Genomic DNA, 16,719 nt, shown 5'->3' with positions numbered 1-16,719 from the left:
GAAGGGAGCTACTACACTGAAAAAACTTTGGAAGATTCAAAGTAAAAACTTAAGATAATGCAAATTAGAGGGCTGGCCCCTGGCTCACTTGGGAGAGTGTGGTGCTGATAACACCAAGGCCACGGGTTCAGATCCCTATATAGGGATGGCCGGTTGGCTCACTTGGGAGAGCGTGGTGCTGACTACACCAAGTCAAGGGTTAAGATCCCCTTACCAGTCATCTTTTTTAAAAAAAAAAAATGCAAATTTGTTAGTTCTTAATTCTTTCATTGCTTGAGAACTATTGCCCATGAAAGCAGACTAAAAGTGGTTTGATTGTTCCTACTCATCTCACTTAAAACTTGTTTCTTAGATTTTGTCACCGTAAGCAGTAAACTGGAAGGTATTTCATGTGGATGCTGCAAATTATATAAAGGAAATGATACTTTCATGGTTTTAAAACAATTTTACAATCCTTTATCTGATCTAATGTACCACACCGCATATTTTACTTTTTATATTTGGACATTTACCTATCTAGATTTTTTTTTGCAATGTGAGGTTTTTCGGGTTTTTTGGGTTTTGGCAGCTGACCAGCACAGGGATCAAACCTTGGACCTCGGTATTATCAGTGCCATACTCTAACCAACTAACTGGCCAGCCCAATGTGGGGTTCTTCTAACATAATTCTTCCAAATGAATAAGCAATTTATGCCAGAACCATCCTTTTCCCACAGAAATGTATTACCTCCATAAAGTATGCTACTGAAATATTAACATCAATTCTCACTTTTTAATGATTAAAATTATGTTTAACATATAAAACTCCTTTCCATTGTCACTACAAAGGGAATATTGTGCATACATATTGTTTTCAGGTGTTTTAGTTAATTTTGGCACCCCTGATGAAAATAAAAGTTCTGTCACTTCTCATTCTAATTACTCCCACTGACTTTCTTCTTTCTATACTAAGGAAGCATAGATATTCTTGGTAATTCTTGGTGGGGTGAGAAGTAACATGGAAAGCCGTTTTCTTCCACACAAAGGGGAAATAGCAGCAGTGGAAACAGCAACAGGAAGCAGGTAAAAAACTTTAACCCATCTTGGACACAAAAACACTAAAAGAAACTATAAACAAGTAAAATTATTTATTTAAAGTGTACGTTTCTCTTGTGGGGAAAATTTTTTTTCTTTAAAGCACATTTAAAAGTACTCTTTATTCACTTCCTATAAAACATTTCCATTTTACAAGTAGCAAAACTAAAAGGCTATTTCTCTTTATGCATTTATTTTTCTCTTAGAAATAAATTCTCATGGTACTAAACACTGATTTTAATCATTACCAACCCTAACTTTGCCTCTGTTGGTGACATAACTAAAACATAAATCAAAAAAGTAGTTAAAGAATTTTAAATCAGAGAGTTTCATTTATAGCTTACCAGTCATGTACTGTTAGCTGACAAAAATAAAGTCTCATGTAGGAAAGTTGTCATCTACTTAACTGTAGATGATCATGGCTTCTTCATTTAAGATTAACTGAATTTGGAAAGTAAAAGATATAGTCCTAGGGACTCAGTAACCTCTTTCTTCTTATTTAAACTATTTAAAATATTAACTATTTTGGTGCCTGATTGAAAAAATAAGTAATAAAGGTCAGACTAGAGTCCCTGCTTGGAACCCAACTGGCATCTACGAGCACTGTTAACCATGTCGGGGCTGGCTGGTTAGCTCAGTTGGTTAGAGTGCGGACTTGTAACACTAAGGTCAAAGGTTTGGATCCTGGTACCAGCCAACTGCCAAATAAAAAGCTATGACAGATTTTGTGCCCTATCATTAAAAGGCCTCACATTCTGAACACCAGCATGCTTTTGTTTAAATAAACATTTTCAATCCTGAATTTTGAGGACACAATCCACAAGATAAAATCACAGTTGTTTTCTTTTTTCTTTTACAATGATCTAATATATTAATTCCTCCATATTAAACCTACCTTTCCAGACATGTAGAAATTATATTTGCAAAAATCCAGAATAAAACCACTCAGAACATTTAAAACTTGTATTTGAAAAGCATTTTACAATATTACATCTAAGTTGCACAGAAGACCCCAGTGATCACTAGGAAATCTACCACAGTCCAGTTTTTCCAACCCAAGGAGGTCCAAACTTCGGGGAATAATGTGGCCCTCTTCTGCTGCTGCTCTGAAAAATATTCTATCAAAACGAAGTTTACAAGTAGCAGTTATTCCAAGATTAGAGTTCATTTGTGTATCCCATGTATACTGGCAATGCTTAGGTTTGCCCAAAAACTCCCAGACATCCAAAATGTCATTGGGTAAACCACCACATTTGGTAACCTGAAAAGAAAAAGAATACTCTGTAAGGTGGAAATAGCAAAGATACCTCTGTAAGGAATAAGTAGATAATATAAAAATATCAAGATAGCCAAAAAGGTTTGGGATTTTCCCTTTCACTTCTGCCATAAATAGGTTCCTAACTTTGTGTAGATAAAACTCAGAGGGCTGAACACTCATGGCCTCAGTTATTGCTTTTAGTAGTTTTTAAAAACTGAACTCAAATGAAAAGAAGGCAAAACTGATACTCTTACTTTAGTCTACAAATTTAGAAGTGTAGCATTTACATGATGCAATGCCAACGGCCTTCACAATTTTATGTGAACTTTACTAAGGATTAATTCTTCTTTCTCCAGGAAGAACGCACACTCCAAGGGTTAAAAAAATTTGTGTGTGGTACAACATAAAATTTATCATTTTAACCATTTTTAAGTGTACAGTTCTACGGCTTTAAGTACATTCATGCTGTTGTGCAACCATCACCACCATCCATCTCCAGAACTTTTTCATCTTTCCCAACTGAAACTCTATATCCACTAAACACTAATTCATTACTCCCTTATCAGCAAGTCCCTAGTACCAACCATTCTACTTTCTACCTTTATGAATTTGACTGGTTTAGGAAATTCATGTAAGAGTCATAACATTTTTTTCTTGATTGACTTCATTTACTTACCCAAATATCTTTAAGATTTATCCATGTTGTAGCATGTGTCAAAATTTCCTTCCTTTTTAAGGCTGAATAACATTCCATTGTATGTACATACCACAATTTGTTTTTCCATTCATCTATCAGTGACACTCGGGCTGCTTCTACCTTTTGGTTATTGTGAATAATTTTGCTATGAACATGGGTATACAAATATCTGTTCAAATCCTTGCTTTCATATCTTCTGGGTATATACCTAAGTAACTCTATGTTTAATTTTTTGAGGTCCTAAAAAACCCTAATATATCTCAATTGAACTAAGGGGAAAGAGACCTTTCAGACCAGGGCATGGTAGTGGCAGGAAAAAGGAGTAAAAAAGGTTGATAAAAGCCAAAAAAAAAAAAAAAAAAAAAAAGGAAATCTCAGAAGGAAGAGAGTTAAGGACAACTCTCATGGTCAAATCTTTCTGTTCCTTTCAAATAAACTCAACTTTTTCTAAACTCTTCTAATTATTTTCTCTATATGCCTTCTTGTTAATCCAACATACATACTGTTTTGTGCTATTTCACATGCAGTATTTGTTTTTTCCCATTAATGCAAGAGCCTCTCCTGCCCCTAGGCATATAGCACAGGCTAAAAATATATTTGCTGAATTGCATTTGCAAGGCGACTTATACATTTTGAGTGACTAAAGGTCCTAGTTTTAACATCTTTGGTCAAAGAAACCTAAATTACTTTCTATAGCAATAATCTGCCCCCAAACACTGAACTGACTTTGTCACTCACTTCTTGATCCCTTAAATTTGTATCTCCAGCAAATATAACTGTAGCAGAGTCTGGTGCCTCTTGCATCTTCTTCAAAACCATTTTTAACTGATTCATTCGTTCCTTTGCATGCCCTCTGGTGCTCTCCAAATGGGAAGTCATAAGGCAAAGTTCATTACCCGACACACTCACCTGCAACAGGATTAATAATTACAACTGTTAAAACTGCCCACTGACCAGTAATGCTGAACTTTCATAACAGAATCAGCAGATTGTTCAGTCAACTGGTATGTATTTACTAAACTGAAACAGTATAATCTGCACTGTGCCCATCTCTCTGGGTCAAAAGTAGTATAAGGTGCTAACCCTGCCCCCAAAGAAGACTGCTTAGCAAGGATGATCTAACCCAGATGTCACCTCCACTGTGGGTCCTTCCCCAATGTCCCTGGGCTGTCAGTGACTCTCTTCTACACTTCTACAGCATGCTGGACAGACTGCTTTTAAAGTCCCCTAGACTGAATTAGAACAATCATTTCCCTCCTACAAAGCCGTGAGTCATTTGCAAGCAGAGATAGTTCTTGTTTATTGTTATATTGTTAAGGGCCTGGCACACAGATACTCAAAAATGGTCAGTTAATTCAATTAATGAAAATAATCTACCATTTTCAATAATCTACCAAAAATAAAGGATCTGTCATTACACCAACTGCTTGCAGAATCAAGTCCAATTCTTTCATACTGAGCATTCAAGCTCTTCTATAATCCACATCATACTTACTTTTCAACCTCCTGTAACACTACTCCCTTTGTGTACTCTACACCCAACTGAATACAATGCTCATTCATACCCATACAAATACACTTCCTGCAACTTGCAAAAGTTGGCTCATGGTGGTTTCTCCATCTGAACTCTTCTTAATGTCTACATCTTCTGTATTTTTCAGGGCCCAATTCAAATATCACTTCCTTTATGAAACCCTCAGTTAGTAATCTGGCTAAAAGTCATCTCTCGTTTCTCTAAACTTCCAGACATCATTTACACCTCTCCTGTTGCACTTATGCCTTTCCTATACTTTAGTTACTACATATACATCTCTCCCTTACTAATCTGTAAACTGTATGAGAGCAGGATCTATTTGATTCATTTTTGTAAGCCTTGCAGAGTACAACACAATACCATGTATAGAATACAGAGTAAAACACTTTATTTACCCTAGGAAGCAAATGTAGAGTTAGCAAACTCTTAAAATATTCTTAGGAAAACATCTAATAGATTAAGAACTCTATTTTTACATATTTGTCTATATTTAGAATTCATGTAAAAAGTTAATTTGCAAAGTTAAGACTTTTTTTTTTGGTGGCCGTCCGATATGGGGATCCGAATCTTCAACCTTGATGTTGACACCACACTCTACTAACTGAGCCAACTGGCCAGCCTTTGAAGACTATTTAAGAGAATCTATATGTAAGGAGCAAATTTTTCTCTAAAGGCAATTTTTTTTTTAAACAGACAACATGGAACCATAAAAAAAAGTCTATTCTTTTTTTTAAAAAGTCAACTTTTAAAAATTACTTACATGCACACACAAAAGGTTTCTCATCATTTTGCTATCTGGAAAAGGAATAATCTCTTGGCTTTTTAAGAGGGGGAGAGGGAGAAAAAGGGGGGGAGAAGGGGGGAGAGAGGGGAAGAGGGGTAAAGGGGGGAGGGAGGAGGAGGGAGAGAAAAGGATTTTCCAGAACAGAAGTTTTCCGAGGAGCCAAAGTTCCCACCAAGCAGTCAGCACAATAAATGTAAAAAAGACCCAGACAACACTAGGTCTAAAAATAAGACCCTCAAAGCTTCCAGAGATAGGAAAAAAGAAAAGAACAAGAATTAGAATGGAATGAGACTTATCATTAAAAATAGAAACTAGAAGACACTAAACCAATGCCTTCAAAATTCTGTGGGAAAATGACTTCCTACCTAGGAATCTATGTCCAGCTAAACTATTGTTGGAAAAATACAAAATTAATTCTTTCAGTAGCTTGTTTTGCCTTTAGAACAGAACTTGCTTATTGTATCAGCTTTACTGATAATCAACTGCTCGTACTCCCGCTTTTGTAAATGTGCTTGCTTATCACATCGCCTACTGTACTGGCTACATGAATGCTGAGAGAACAAAACTTAGAAGAATCTTGAAGAGTCTGCCTATAAAAGCTTTGTAAAACCTAGCTTGGGGTCCAGATTTTGAAGCATTTTCTCGTCTGGGCCTGCCAGAGTAATAAAATACCTGACTCTCCAACCCTCTGAGTGCCAACTGCTTCCTTGCTGAGTCTGTTCCATAACACTATCAACCAGCTACAATGCTAGAACACAGGCATTTTCAAATAGCTAGGATTCAAAAACTTCACTACACATTTACTACGTATTAAAAATTAATTAAGAGAAGGTACTCTAATAAAATGAGGAAGTAATCCAAGGCGGAGGGAAGCATGGGACTCAGAAAACAAGAAATCCAAAACAGGAGAAGCAAAAAGAATTTTGAAGAGAATGCATAAAAGAAGTCCTACAAAGAAGAGAGAGACAGAAACTGAAAGAACATTCACCTTAGCAATTTTGAATTAAAGAGCAAATTTAAATTAAAAATCACATACTATTCCTTCTTTGTTGTAGACACAGAAAAAAAAATCACATACTATGTAAAAGTCAAAGAAAGAGTTATATATGAAAATCATGAGATGTGGCCAAAAGAGCAAATTTAAATTAAAAATCACATACTATTCCTTCTTTGTTGTAGACACAGAAAAAAAAAACACATACTATGTAAAAGTCAAAGAAAGAGTTATATATGAAAATCATGAGATGTGGCCAAAACTGTACTTTAAATGTACTTAGCAAAAACAAAAAACTACTCAGGACAAAAAGTTTCATAAAGAATAAGAAAATAAATAAGTAGGAATTAATAAAGATAAAGCCTTTTTTAAAAGGCATAACCACAATGTGGTTATCACACTTAAAATTTTTAACAATTGAATTTCACCAAAATGCTAATCAGTGCATCAAATTTTAATTCATATTTTCCTGAAAAATCATCCATTTCAACCGTTTGTTCACATTTATTAACATTAAGCTATATAAAGTATTCTCCTATAATTTCTTCAATATTCTGTGTCTTGTTTTTCTTAAACTTACTTGTGCTTTTTCTTCTCTATATTCCAATAGGCTAACATTATCGTTTTCATTGATCTATTTTTCAAAGAAAAAGACAAGTTAAATAACAGGAAAATTGTTACCTGTAATAATCTCATAATTACTTGTTCTCTTCTTTAGGTAACTATAATATGGGGGTATAACTTCCTGTAGAAATACCACATCTGGGCTGTACCTAGTTAAAAACATCAATTTATGAGGAACACCAGGTATAATATTTCATTTTCAGCTACCTCATTGACGGCAATTCCACAACATTAAGTGAAACAAACACAAAACTATTACCCTCTAGGGTACCTAATGTTCAATATTTACACCAATCTTTGATAACTATAAAATGACAAATATCTGTGCTATTTAAGATCTGTATTATAAGGATCACACTAAAAAGAACTGGAATGACTGACAATAGAAACCATTACATTGAGAGCCTACAATGGTCCTATACTCTAAAAGACGCTTTCAATCCTCTTGAAGCAGTTATTATCCACCGTCAAGAAAACCAGAACTTAAGTCATTTGCCCAAGGTCACCGAGCCAATATGGGCAAAACCAGATATTTTTGGTAATTTTCATTTTGTAGCAGTAATTATATACAAAGTTTAATAAGTAAAACAGTACTAGAAGGCTTCTAACGAAAATTTGCATACCCTCTCCACCCCAACCATCAATCCTGCTCTCAGGGGCAATCATCTCAATTCTTTCAGATGTTTTCTTCTCAGAGCTAAACTTTGAACTCAGGTCTATTTTTAAGGCCCATAATCTTGAACTGTTACTTTGTAGGTACCTAGGACATATTATCACCATACTATTAAACAGAAGTGATAATACTTACAAAGCTAAATAAGAACACACCCCTCGAGCCCTCTCTTGCAGATTGTTTAGATCCAATCCATCAATATTCCAGGTAATGAAAGAGAACATGCTGCCATCTTCTTGCTGAGTATTTTCAGAAGGGCTGATTTTAGAACTACTGGAATCAGTTGTTTCTTCATTGGTTAGGTCAACACTGGTGATATCAGAATAAAACACAACTTCACAAATAATCTATAAATTGATTAAGAATTATTTTGTACTTCTAGCCCTCATTTTACAGATAAATTTAAAAAGAGCCCTAAAAGTATCTACCTAGAGAAGAGCAAAACTCATATGACTGAGGAAAAAGATTCTTACTGTGTTATCCAAATATTTGCTCACTTATTGTTATAGACAACTCACTATCCTTCAATGACATGTCACTAAAATAATTTTATAAATTATGACCCTAAGTTAGACTAAGAAATGTAAGATTTCCAAATTTATTTGAATTCATTTAAAATCATATTTGAAATAAGATCCCATTTGCAGCACATAAATAATGGCTGGAAATTCTTTGCTACTTCCCTCTTTGAGTGGTGAAATTTAATACCCTTCCCCTTGAATCTGGGCCTTAGTGACTTGCTTGACCAACAGAATACAATGGAAAAGGTACTCTGGGACTTATGAGGTTTGGTCATAAGAAGGCTTGCAGCTTCCATTCAGGCCAGGAACCTTGAATTGCCATGTGAGAAGTCCAACTAGCCTGAGACTGCCATGCTGGAAAGGCCACATATACGTGCTCTAGTCCACAGTCCTACCTGACCCCACCATCTGCCATCCCCATCAAGACCCCAGACATGTGAATAGAAGGACAAAACATTAAAAGGCGACCACTACTGAGTAGACTGCCATGCTGGAAAGGCCACATATACGTGCTCTAGTCCACAGTCCTACCTGACCCCACTATCTGCCATCCCCATCAAGACCCCAGACATGTGAATAGAAGGACAAAACATTAAAAGGCGACCACTACTGAGTATTTATAAAGTATACATAAGTGTAATAAATAAGTTTTTGAATTTATAATTTTAATAAATTTAATAGCAATATTTTAACTTTTTATTTTGAAATAATTTCAGACTTTCGGAACTGCAAAAACAGTGAAAAGAATTCCTGTACACCTTTCACCCAGATTCCCCAAATGTTAACATTTTACTTAACATTTACTTGCTTTATTCTTTTTATTCTGAAACATTTGCTTAAATACTTTTGTATGTATTTCTTGATAGCAAGGACATACATATATACCTAATGTGATTATGAAAAGTCAAGAAATTATCCTTGATACAATATTATCTAATTTAAAGACCTATTCAAATGTTGCCAATTGTGCTAGTAGTGCCCTGATGGAGTTGGATGTGTTGTCCCCACCAAAACTCATGTGGAAGTCTGATCCCCAATGTGGCAGTGTTGGAAACTGATTGAGTCACGTGGGTGGATCCCTCATAAATGGATTAATGCTCTTCCTCGGGGAGGGGAGATTAATGAGTTCTCGCTCTATTAGTTCCCGTAAGAGTTTGTTGTTTTAAAGGACCCTGGCACCTCCTCTCTCTTTACTCTTGCTTCCTCTCTCGCCATGTGATCTGCTTGTACCCGCCAGCTCCCTGCCACTTTCCGCCATGAGTAGAAGCAGCCTGAGGCCCATGCCAGATGCAGCTGTCCCAGAATTGTAAGCCAAATAAACCTCTTTCCTTTATAAATTACCCAGTCTCAGGTATTTCTGTTATGGCAAAACAAAATGGACTACAACATGCCCTAATCCAGGATTTATATGTTGCATCTAGATGGCATGTCTCTTTTATTTTCCTTTAATCCAGAACAGTTCCTCAGTCTTTGCCTCTCATGACACTGACATTTTTTAAGAATAAAAGCCATTTATTTTATAAAATGTCCTTCAGTTTGGGTTTGTCTGATATTTTCTCATGATTAAAGTTATGCATTTTTTTTGACAGAACACATAGCACAGAATGACATTACATCTTCCAGGGTGCATTATATCAGGAGGCAGCTGTAATAAATCCATCCCAATACTGGTGATGTTAACTTTCATCAAGTGGTTAAGGTGATGTCAACCAGATTTCTCAATTGCAAAGTTATGATTTTCCCCTTTGTAATAAATAACAAGGCTCTGGGACAGAGTCTCTCAAAGCTGGTTCCACCTTAGAATCACCTGGGGAGCTCTTTTTTTAAGAAAAGAAAAAGCCTCTGAGACACAAATGAGCCCCACTCCAGATTAATAAAATTATAATCTCTGGAGAGTTGGGCCTTGGAAAAGTATTTTTTAAATTCCCCAGGTAACTTTAATATGCAGCTATGATTCAGCACAGCTGTTTTAAGAGGATTTCCCTTGTTTCTCCTTGCGGAGTATGCATAAAGCAAACGTACTTCACAGGGCCTGGTTTTCCAAAGCCTTGCAGTTTCAAACATTGACCTTACAAAGGACAGGAAATTTTCCCCAGGCTATAGTCTCTGTTGTAAGATAAAGAATTGTAACACAGCAAGGTTGCTGGCTCAAAGGCAGACAGGTTACTGATTGATATGTAAAGATACTGGGAAATTGCTGTAAGAAGAGAATGTTTGCTAAGATCAAGCTTTTGTTGATGGATCAACTTAACTTCTTGAAAAATTACATTATGGAACATCACCTTGCTTTTCTTAGTGAATGTTACCAGCTTCTATTGTTAAACTTGTTAAATTGTACTTAGAAAAAAACCCCACCTATGTACTCTTCCCATTACTTCCTGGTTTGGAGAATAAATGTGGGAAGAGCCCAATTTGGGGTTAATTTCCCAAATGGAAGGAGTGCCTCTATCTTGAGGGTTCCGGGAGATTCACCCCTTTTCGGGGCATCTCACTGCTCAGAAGAGATAGGCTTTGAGTAATCTTTGGCAGCTCCGTCACCCAGGGGAAAGGGGGTGACAAATCCGTGGAAGGCAAAGCAACATCTCCTGAGAAACTCTAAAGATAGATTCCAATGTGGGGGGCTAATCTCTTTAGTGTTCAGTTTCAGTTTTTTGCTGATATCCTAGGAATTTACTTTAGAACTGAGACTCATGCCTCACTGGTTTAAGATCATCAAAGCCCCTGCTTAGCAGGCTTTTTTCTGGTCATAAAATCTTCCTATCAATTTCCTTTTTTCCTTTACTTGCATTTAGCCATCACCAAAAATCTAATAAGGTCATGCTCCATGGATGTGCAAGGCTTAGAAACACCCTGAACCTTATCCCTTTCCCATTTTTCTCTCCTCTGTGGATTAAACTTTAAAGCCTCACTCTCATTGGCAATCGATCTGAGTTCTATGAGACAACAGACCACAGCTTAATCAACCACTTTGCTTGTTTTTTGTCAATTTACCATTCTGGGGTAGAGGACTCCTGACTCCTAACAGTCCCCCATGCCACCATTACTCAGTTCAATCCACATTTTTTCTGAGGGCCCATTTCAGGGAATCCACTTACTTTGTACCAATTTATTGGTTACAGTTTAGTCTGTTGCCTACTAACAGACACTAACTCAGGTTGGTTTGAGCAAAACAGGGAAATTTATAAGGAAACAGAAACTTGTCACAGCCAGAAGCAGGAATGCAGCAATGCCCAAAGAAGGGCAACCAGGGGCACTCTCCTTTCCTCTGCTTCATTCTTTTTCTGAAGACCACTGTTCTCAGCTTTCCCATGCACAAAAAAGGATGGGAATAGATCCCCACAGATACTAAATTAACATGTTACAGTTCCGGCTCCCCAGGAAGATTGAGACTTGACTCTCTTGAAATCCCAGGAGACAGGATCTGACTGGCCAGTTTGGGTTAGGTGAACACCTCCTAGTCCAATTGGCTCTGGTTATTACAACATGGGAGCCAGAGATAGATCACTGTGGGTGGGTGGCCAATTCCCCAACAAGAGGGTAAGCAAATAGAGAAAGGAGCCTAATGAAATGTTCTACCACATCTGTAAACCAGTGCAGCTGAAAGATCAAAGGGAGAAATGCATCTCCACTATGAAAAACTGTACAGTCTACCCCTATGGCTAAGAGAACTTTATATATTCAGCACAAATTTACTGAGAGCTTATTATGTGACAAATATTGTGTTAGACTTTGGGCACTCAACAATATATAAAACAGATACTGTCTTTACCAAATGTGCAGTCTAGTAAAGACTATTTATACAGAGATACAAAGAAAGAAGCAGTAATTAAAATACAGACTAAGTTATTATGATAAGGGTCATACGGGATGCTTCAGGAAAATCTGAAAGGGGAACCCTACCCAGACTCGGGAATCAGGGAAAGCTTCCTGGAGATAGACATGTCTAAGCTGAGGCCTTTAAGATAAATATCATTTAGCACGGAAGGTGAAAGAAAAGGCTCCAGGCAGATAGTAAAAATCTGTACAAAGACTAAAAAATGAGAGAAAATGGCTGTGAAGGTAAATTCTAGGTGTCAACTTGATTAGATTAAGGAATGCCAAGAAACCTGGTAAAGCTATCTTTTTAGGTGTGTCCATGAGGTGTTTCCAGCAGAGATCAGTATGAGAGCCTAAGTGGACTGGACTGGGTGGAAAAGACTTGCCCTCAATGCAGGTGCGAACCATCCAATCCGCCTAGGGCCGGGAGAGAACAAAAGAGAAAAAAAGTGAAGCGTTCTCTCTATTCACTGGAGCTGGGATACAATCTTTTCTCCTGTCCACGGACATGAGAGTTCAAGACTCTTCAGCTTTGGGTACCAGGATTTACACCAAGGACACCATAGGCTTCCCTAGATTTGAGGCCTTCGGACTTGTACTAAGCCATGCTACCGGCATCCAGTTTGCAAAGGACCTATCGTGGGGCTTTTCTTCACAATGGCATGAGCTAATTACTCTAATAAATCCCCTCTCATATATTTAATTATCCTATTGATTCTGTCTCTCTGGAGAACCCCGACTAATACAACGGCCCACTGGAAAAAGTTCGATATGCCTGCAGTGGGATAGGAAAGGCAGGAGACGAACCTGTAAAGATTGGCAGTGGCCAAACCATAGAAGGACATATAGGGTATCAGGACTTTAAGAGCAGTAGGTCAAGAACTGGGGAGTGGCATTGGAATAACAGGGGCGGATGTGCATATTTTTCTTTAAAAAAACAAAAACAAAGCTATTATTCTGGCTGGCCAGGGGAGAGCAAATACACACAATACGGGGAGCAAAGAGACTTCCAAGTTACCATTTTTCAATAGAAGATTTCTGCCTCATTCATTTGTTTCAAACCTCTCGTTTACACAACTTCTATAATTCAAGTCAAAAACTGCATTTCCGATTTTTCCTCCAGGGACTCAAAATCACGTCCGAAGTGATAGTCTGGACCTCCCGAGAGAAGTGCTTGCCCCGCAGCTGGGGCATCTCCAAGCAGCGGCGGCAACACCGGCCCTCCGCCTCTTAGCAGCGCCCACCCAACTCCACGGCAGGTCCCAGGCCCCCCAACGCACGCCCATGTTAAACCGCCTCTGCCAGGACTGGTCCCCGCTCCCCTCACCGCTTACCAGGTCTCGGGCTCGGAGGGGGTCTCACGGTGGCTTTCCGAGGCGCTCTCCACCAGCGGTGGCTCGAAGTAGGAGTTCAGCGCTCTCTGAAAAGCAAAGAGAGACCCAAGGTTGGTACTTAGGAGCTCCACCCACCTACGTAAAGGAGCGGGAGGTGAGAGACAGCAAAAGCCTACTTCCATCTCCCAGTCGTTCTCGGCTAGGTAGCACTGAGCCACGGCGGCGTCGCAACTCGCGACCGAGGCAAACTCCACACACAGAAGTCGCCGCTTCTTCACCTCGGGCTCTCCGTCTTCCCGCGTCACCTCCGACCCATCCTCTGGACCGCTCCCGGGCTCCATCCGCTCCCCCTCCTCTTCGCCGCCCCGTGACGCGGGACAAGTAGCCGACGCCCGGCTCTGCGCGTGCGCTTGCCGTCCCGGCGCTCCTGCATCAACCTCCCGGCTGGGAAACGCGCTCCGCTCTCGAAGGGCGACAGATGCGGCTGCGCGGCAGGGGAGCCGGCCGAGGCTGACGAGCGCAAGACGCGCGTGCGCACTCGGTCACAAGAGGGCGCGGAACGTCTGTCCTCCAGCCGCTGGGGTCGGGAGGGGCGGGGTTTACCAGCTCTACCAAGGTTCACTCTTGCGCAGTCCAGAAGTCGGGAAACCTTCCGTGATGAACGGCATGAAACGAAGTGCGGTGGAGGTCTTAAAGGCCATGGCCAATTCTAAGTGCTTTGATAGAGTTTTGGAAAAGGTATCGGGGGCGAAGCCGCGGCGTCTAATGAAGGGAATGAAAGCACCGTGCTTGGGGCGGGGTGGGCGCTGAATAAGTAGTTCTTGTTAGATTCTGTTCAATGCGCCTGTAAATTCACTTCAGTAATATTTTAATGGAGCGCCAGTACGTGCTAGGTCGAATGCATATGTTCTGTCATCTAAACCGAAGTGAGTATGGTTATCGCTCGTGGAGACAGAATTCCTCAGTTCTAGAGCTGGGAAGGACTTTAAATTTGGATCTTTCAACAAACAAGCGCGCGCCGGAAGAAAAAAAGTAAGAAATAGCCTCTTACATTTTAGGCGCGCTACAATCTAGAGGATTAGAAGGTAATTGCAGTAAGGTGTGAAAGCCCAAACGCTACGTAATGTGGTGAACGAAGGGAGAAGTTCCTTTGATGTAGTTTGGGAGATTTCACAAGGGTATTCGACTCCTGAGGAAGGAAGTTACCCTGGACGTAGAGGAGGTGCATTTCAGACACCAGCACTTACAAGGCCCAGAGGTGTTTGAAGAGATTCTTTTAGGGGAGCAGCAAGATAAAGTGTGACAGAGTTAGGCAGGCACAGTCCCTGCTTCCTATCACGTGAACGAACTAGCCCCAACTCCTAGTTTTCAGTGTCTTTGTAGAACACCACGTTCCATAGCCAAGTATGTATAAATAAGCATGAGTAACAAAGGCCCATGTATTGTCGGATTTGAAAGACACGTAATAATCTGAGAATTTTTAGGAGTTTTTCTAAATGTTTTAATGTATACATGTCTTTATTATTATTATTATTATTAAGGTAGAATGCTGGAAATTTGGAAATAGTTTGGAAGTGGAGTTTAGACGTGGATCAGTTCCAGTCGTTTGTAGGTTTCCCTCCTGGAACACAACTCGCAGGCTATATTTTAACAGTAACTTTAAAAAATAACTCCCTAAATATCTCTCAGGGCTTTTGTGAAAAATAGACGAAATAATACTTAGACAAATACATTTAATGTTTTTAAATTGCAAATGCTATAAAAATCCAAGGATATGTTATTTGACAGTAACTTTTTTTTTTTTTAAAGATGACCGGTAAGGGGATCTTAACCCTTGACTTGGTGTTGTCAGCACCACGCTCAGCCAGTGAGCGAACCGGCCATCTGTATATGGGATCTGAACCCGGGGCCTTGGTGTTATCAGCACCGCACTCTCCCGAGTGAGCCACGGGCCGGCCCTTGACAGTAACTTTTTGAAAGATGTATTATCAAAAAAAAAAAAGGATGTGTTGGTGTAAGGGGAAATTTGAATTTCTTAAAAAATCTGTAGCCATTTTTCTCATTAGCTTTCAGCAACTTTATGGGTGTATATCTTCTCGTGATAATTTTGCCATGGGTTGGATTGCCCAGAGTATCTGGTTTAAATCCTCGTGACAGGCACACTGGAACATCCATATACTACAACATTCCCTTGGCTGAGAGTGGTGGAGACTTGCTTTCCAAGAAGACTTATGTGCCTGCTGAACCAGATGTATTATAGAATTTCTCAGAAGTTGCAGTGAGGTAGTGGTACACACAGTATGTAGACGAGTGCTGTCTAATAGAAATACAATGCAAGCTACAAATGCGAGCCACATGTGTAATTATAAAATGTGTAATTTAATTATAAATTTAAAAATAAAAATTATAAATTATAAATTTAAAAAGTAAAAAGAAATAGGTGCAATTAATTTTAGTAATATATGTAATAGTATATCCAAGATATTATTTTAATATGTAAGTAATATTAAAAAGTGTTAAATTTTTTCGTACTTAATCTTTGAAATCCAGTGTGAATTTTTCACTTACAACACTTCTCAATTCAAACTAGCCACATTGCAAGTGCTAGTATTGACATGTGGCTAATGGCTATTAAACTGCTCAGGTCAATTCCACAGTAGGTGCTCTGTGTTTGATATTTTGATCTAAAAGAGATTCTTTGAGGGGCTGTCCAGTTAGCTCAGTTGGTTAGAGCTTGGTGTTATAACACCAAAGTCAAGGGTTCAGATCCCTGTACTGGCCAGCCACTAAAAATAAACAAATAAATAGAATATGGTCTTCCTCTAAATCTCTTGTTAATTCTTTATATTAAACTCTCTTTGCTAACTAGTGTGGGTTTGTCACCTCACTGGACCCTGACTGTTATTTTATGATTGTTACTTTATGACAGTTATCTGTCTGGTTATTTGTATATGACACCGGAGATTCTCAATGCAATTAATATCCATTTTTAAATGCAGGACTTTTAGGGGCCAGCCCGGTGGCGCACTGCTACAGTGCGCCGCTTGGGAGCAGGGCGGCGCTCCCGCCGAGGGTTCGGATCCCACATACAGACCGGTTCCCGCTCACTGGCAGAGCGAGGGGTGGGCACAGCACCGAGGGGTGCGATTCCGTTGCCGGTCCCGGTCCGGTACGGGCGCGACACTGAGGGTTGCGGTCCGTTGCCAGACACGAAAAAAGACAAAAAGGAGAAAAAAAAAAAATGCAAGACTTTTAAATGCAAATTGTTAAAATTGAAAATTGGTGTAAGGATATATCATCTCCCAGAAACATCTGTGCTCTTACTGCATTGCTTTTGCAAAGATGAGAAGGGATAATGTTTCCGAGTGCAAAAAGCAAGGGCCGGCCCGTGGCTCACTCGGGAGAGTGTG

General features: G+C 39.2%; 1 protein-coding gene across 1 annotated transcript; it reads right to left on the bottom strand.

Annotated features, from left to right (window-relative positions):
* Positions 1-1,112: 1,112 nt before the first annotated feature.
* TDP2 (tyrosyl-DNA phosphodiesterase 2) lies at positions 1,113-13,732 on the bottom strand. Its single transcript, XM_008580581.1, has 8 exons — positions 13,486-13,732; positions 13,310-13,395; positions 7,774-7,947; positions 7,009-7,114; positions 6,749-6,776; positions 5,324-5,400; positions 3,768-3,938; positions 1,113-2,335 (listed from the first exon to the last, which is right to left on the bottom strand). Exons 1-8 carry the CDS (start codon positions 13,648-13,650, stop codon positions 2,054-2,056), a joined length of 1,089 nt encoding a protein of 362 aa, XP_008578803.1. The 5' UTR covers positions 13,651-13,732; the 3' UTR covers positions 1,113-2,053.
* Positions 13,733-16,719: the final 2,987 nt, after the last annotated feature.

The sequence above is a fragment of the Galeopterus variegatus genome, unplaced genomic scaffold (assembly GCF_000696425.1).
Source record: "Galeopterus variegatus unplaced genomic scaffold, G_variegatus-3.0.2 Scaffold2131, whole genome shotgun sequence".
In the NCBI taxonomy this organism is placed as follows: Eukaryota; Metazoa; Chordata; class Mammalia; order Dermoptera; family Cynocephalidae; genus Galeopterus; species Galeopterus variegatus.
The sequence above is the reverse complement of the archived record's forward strand: the minus strand, read 5'-3'. Positions and strand labels throughout refer to the sequence as shown.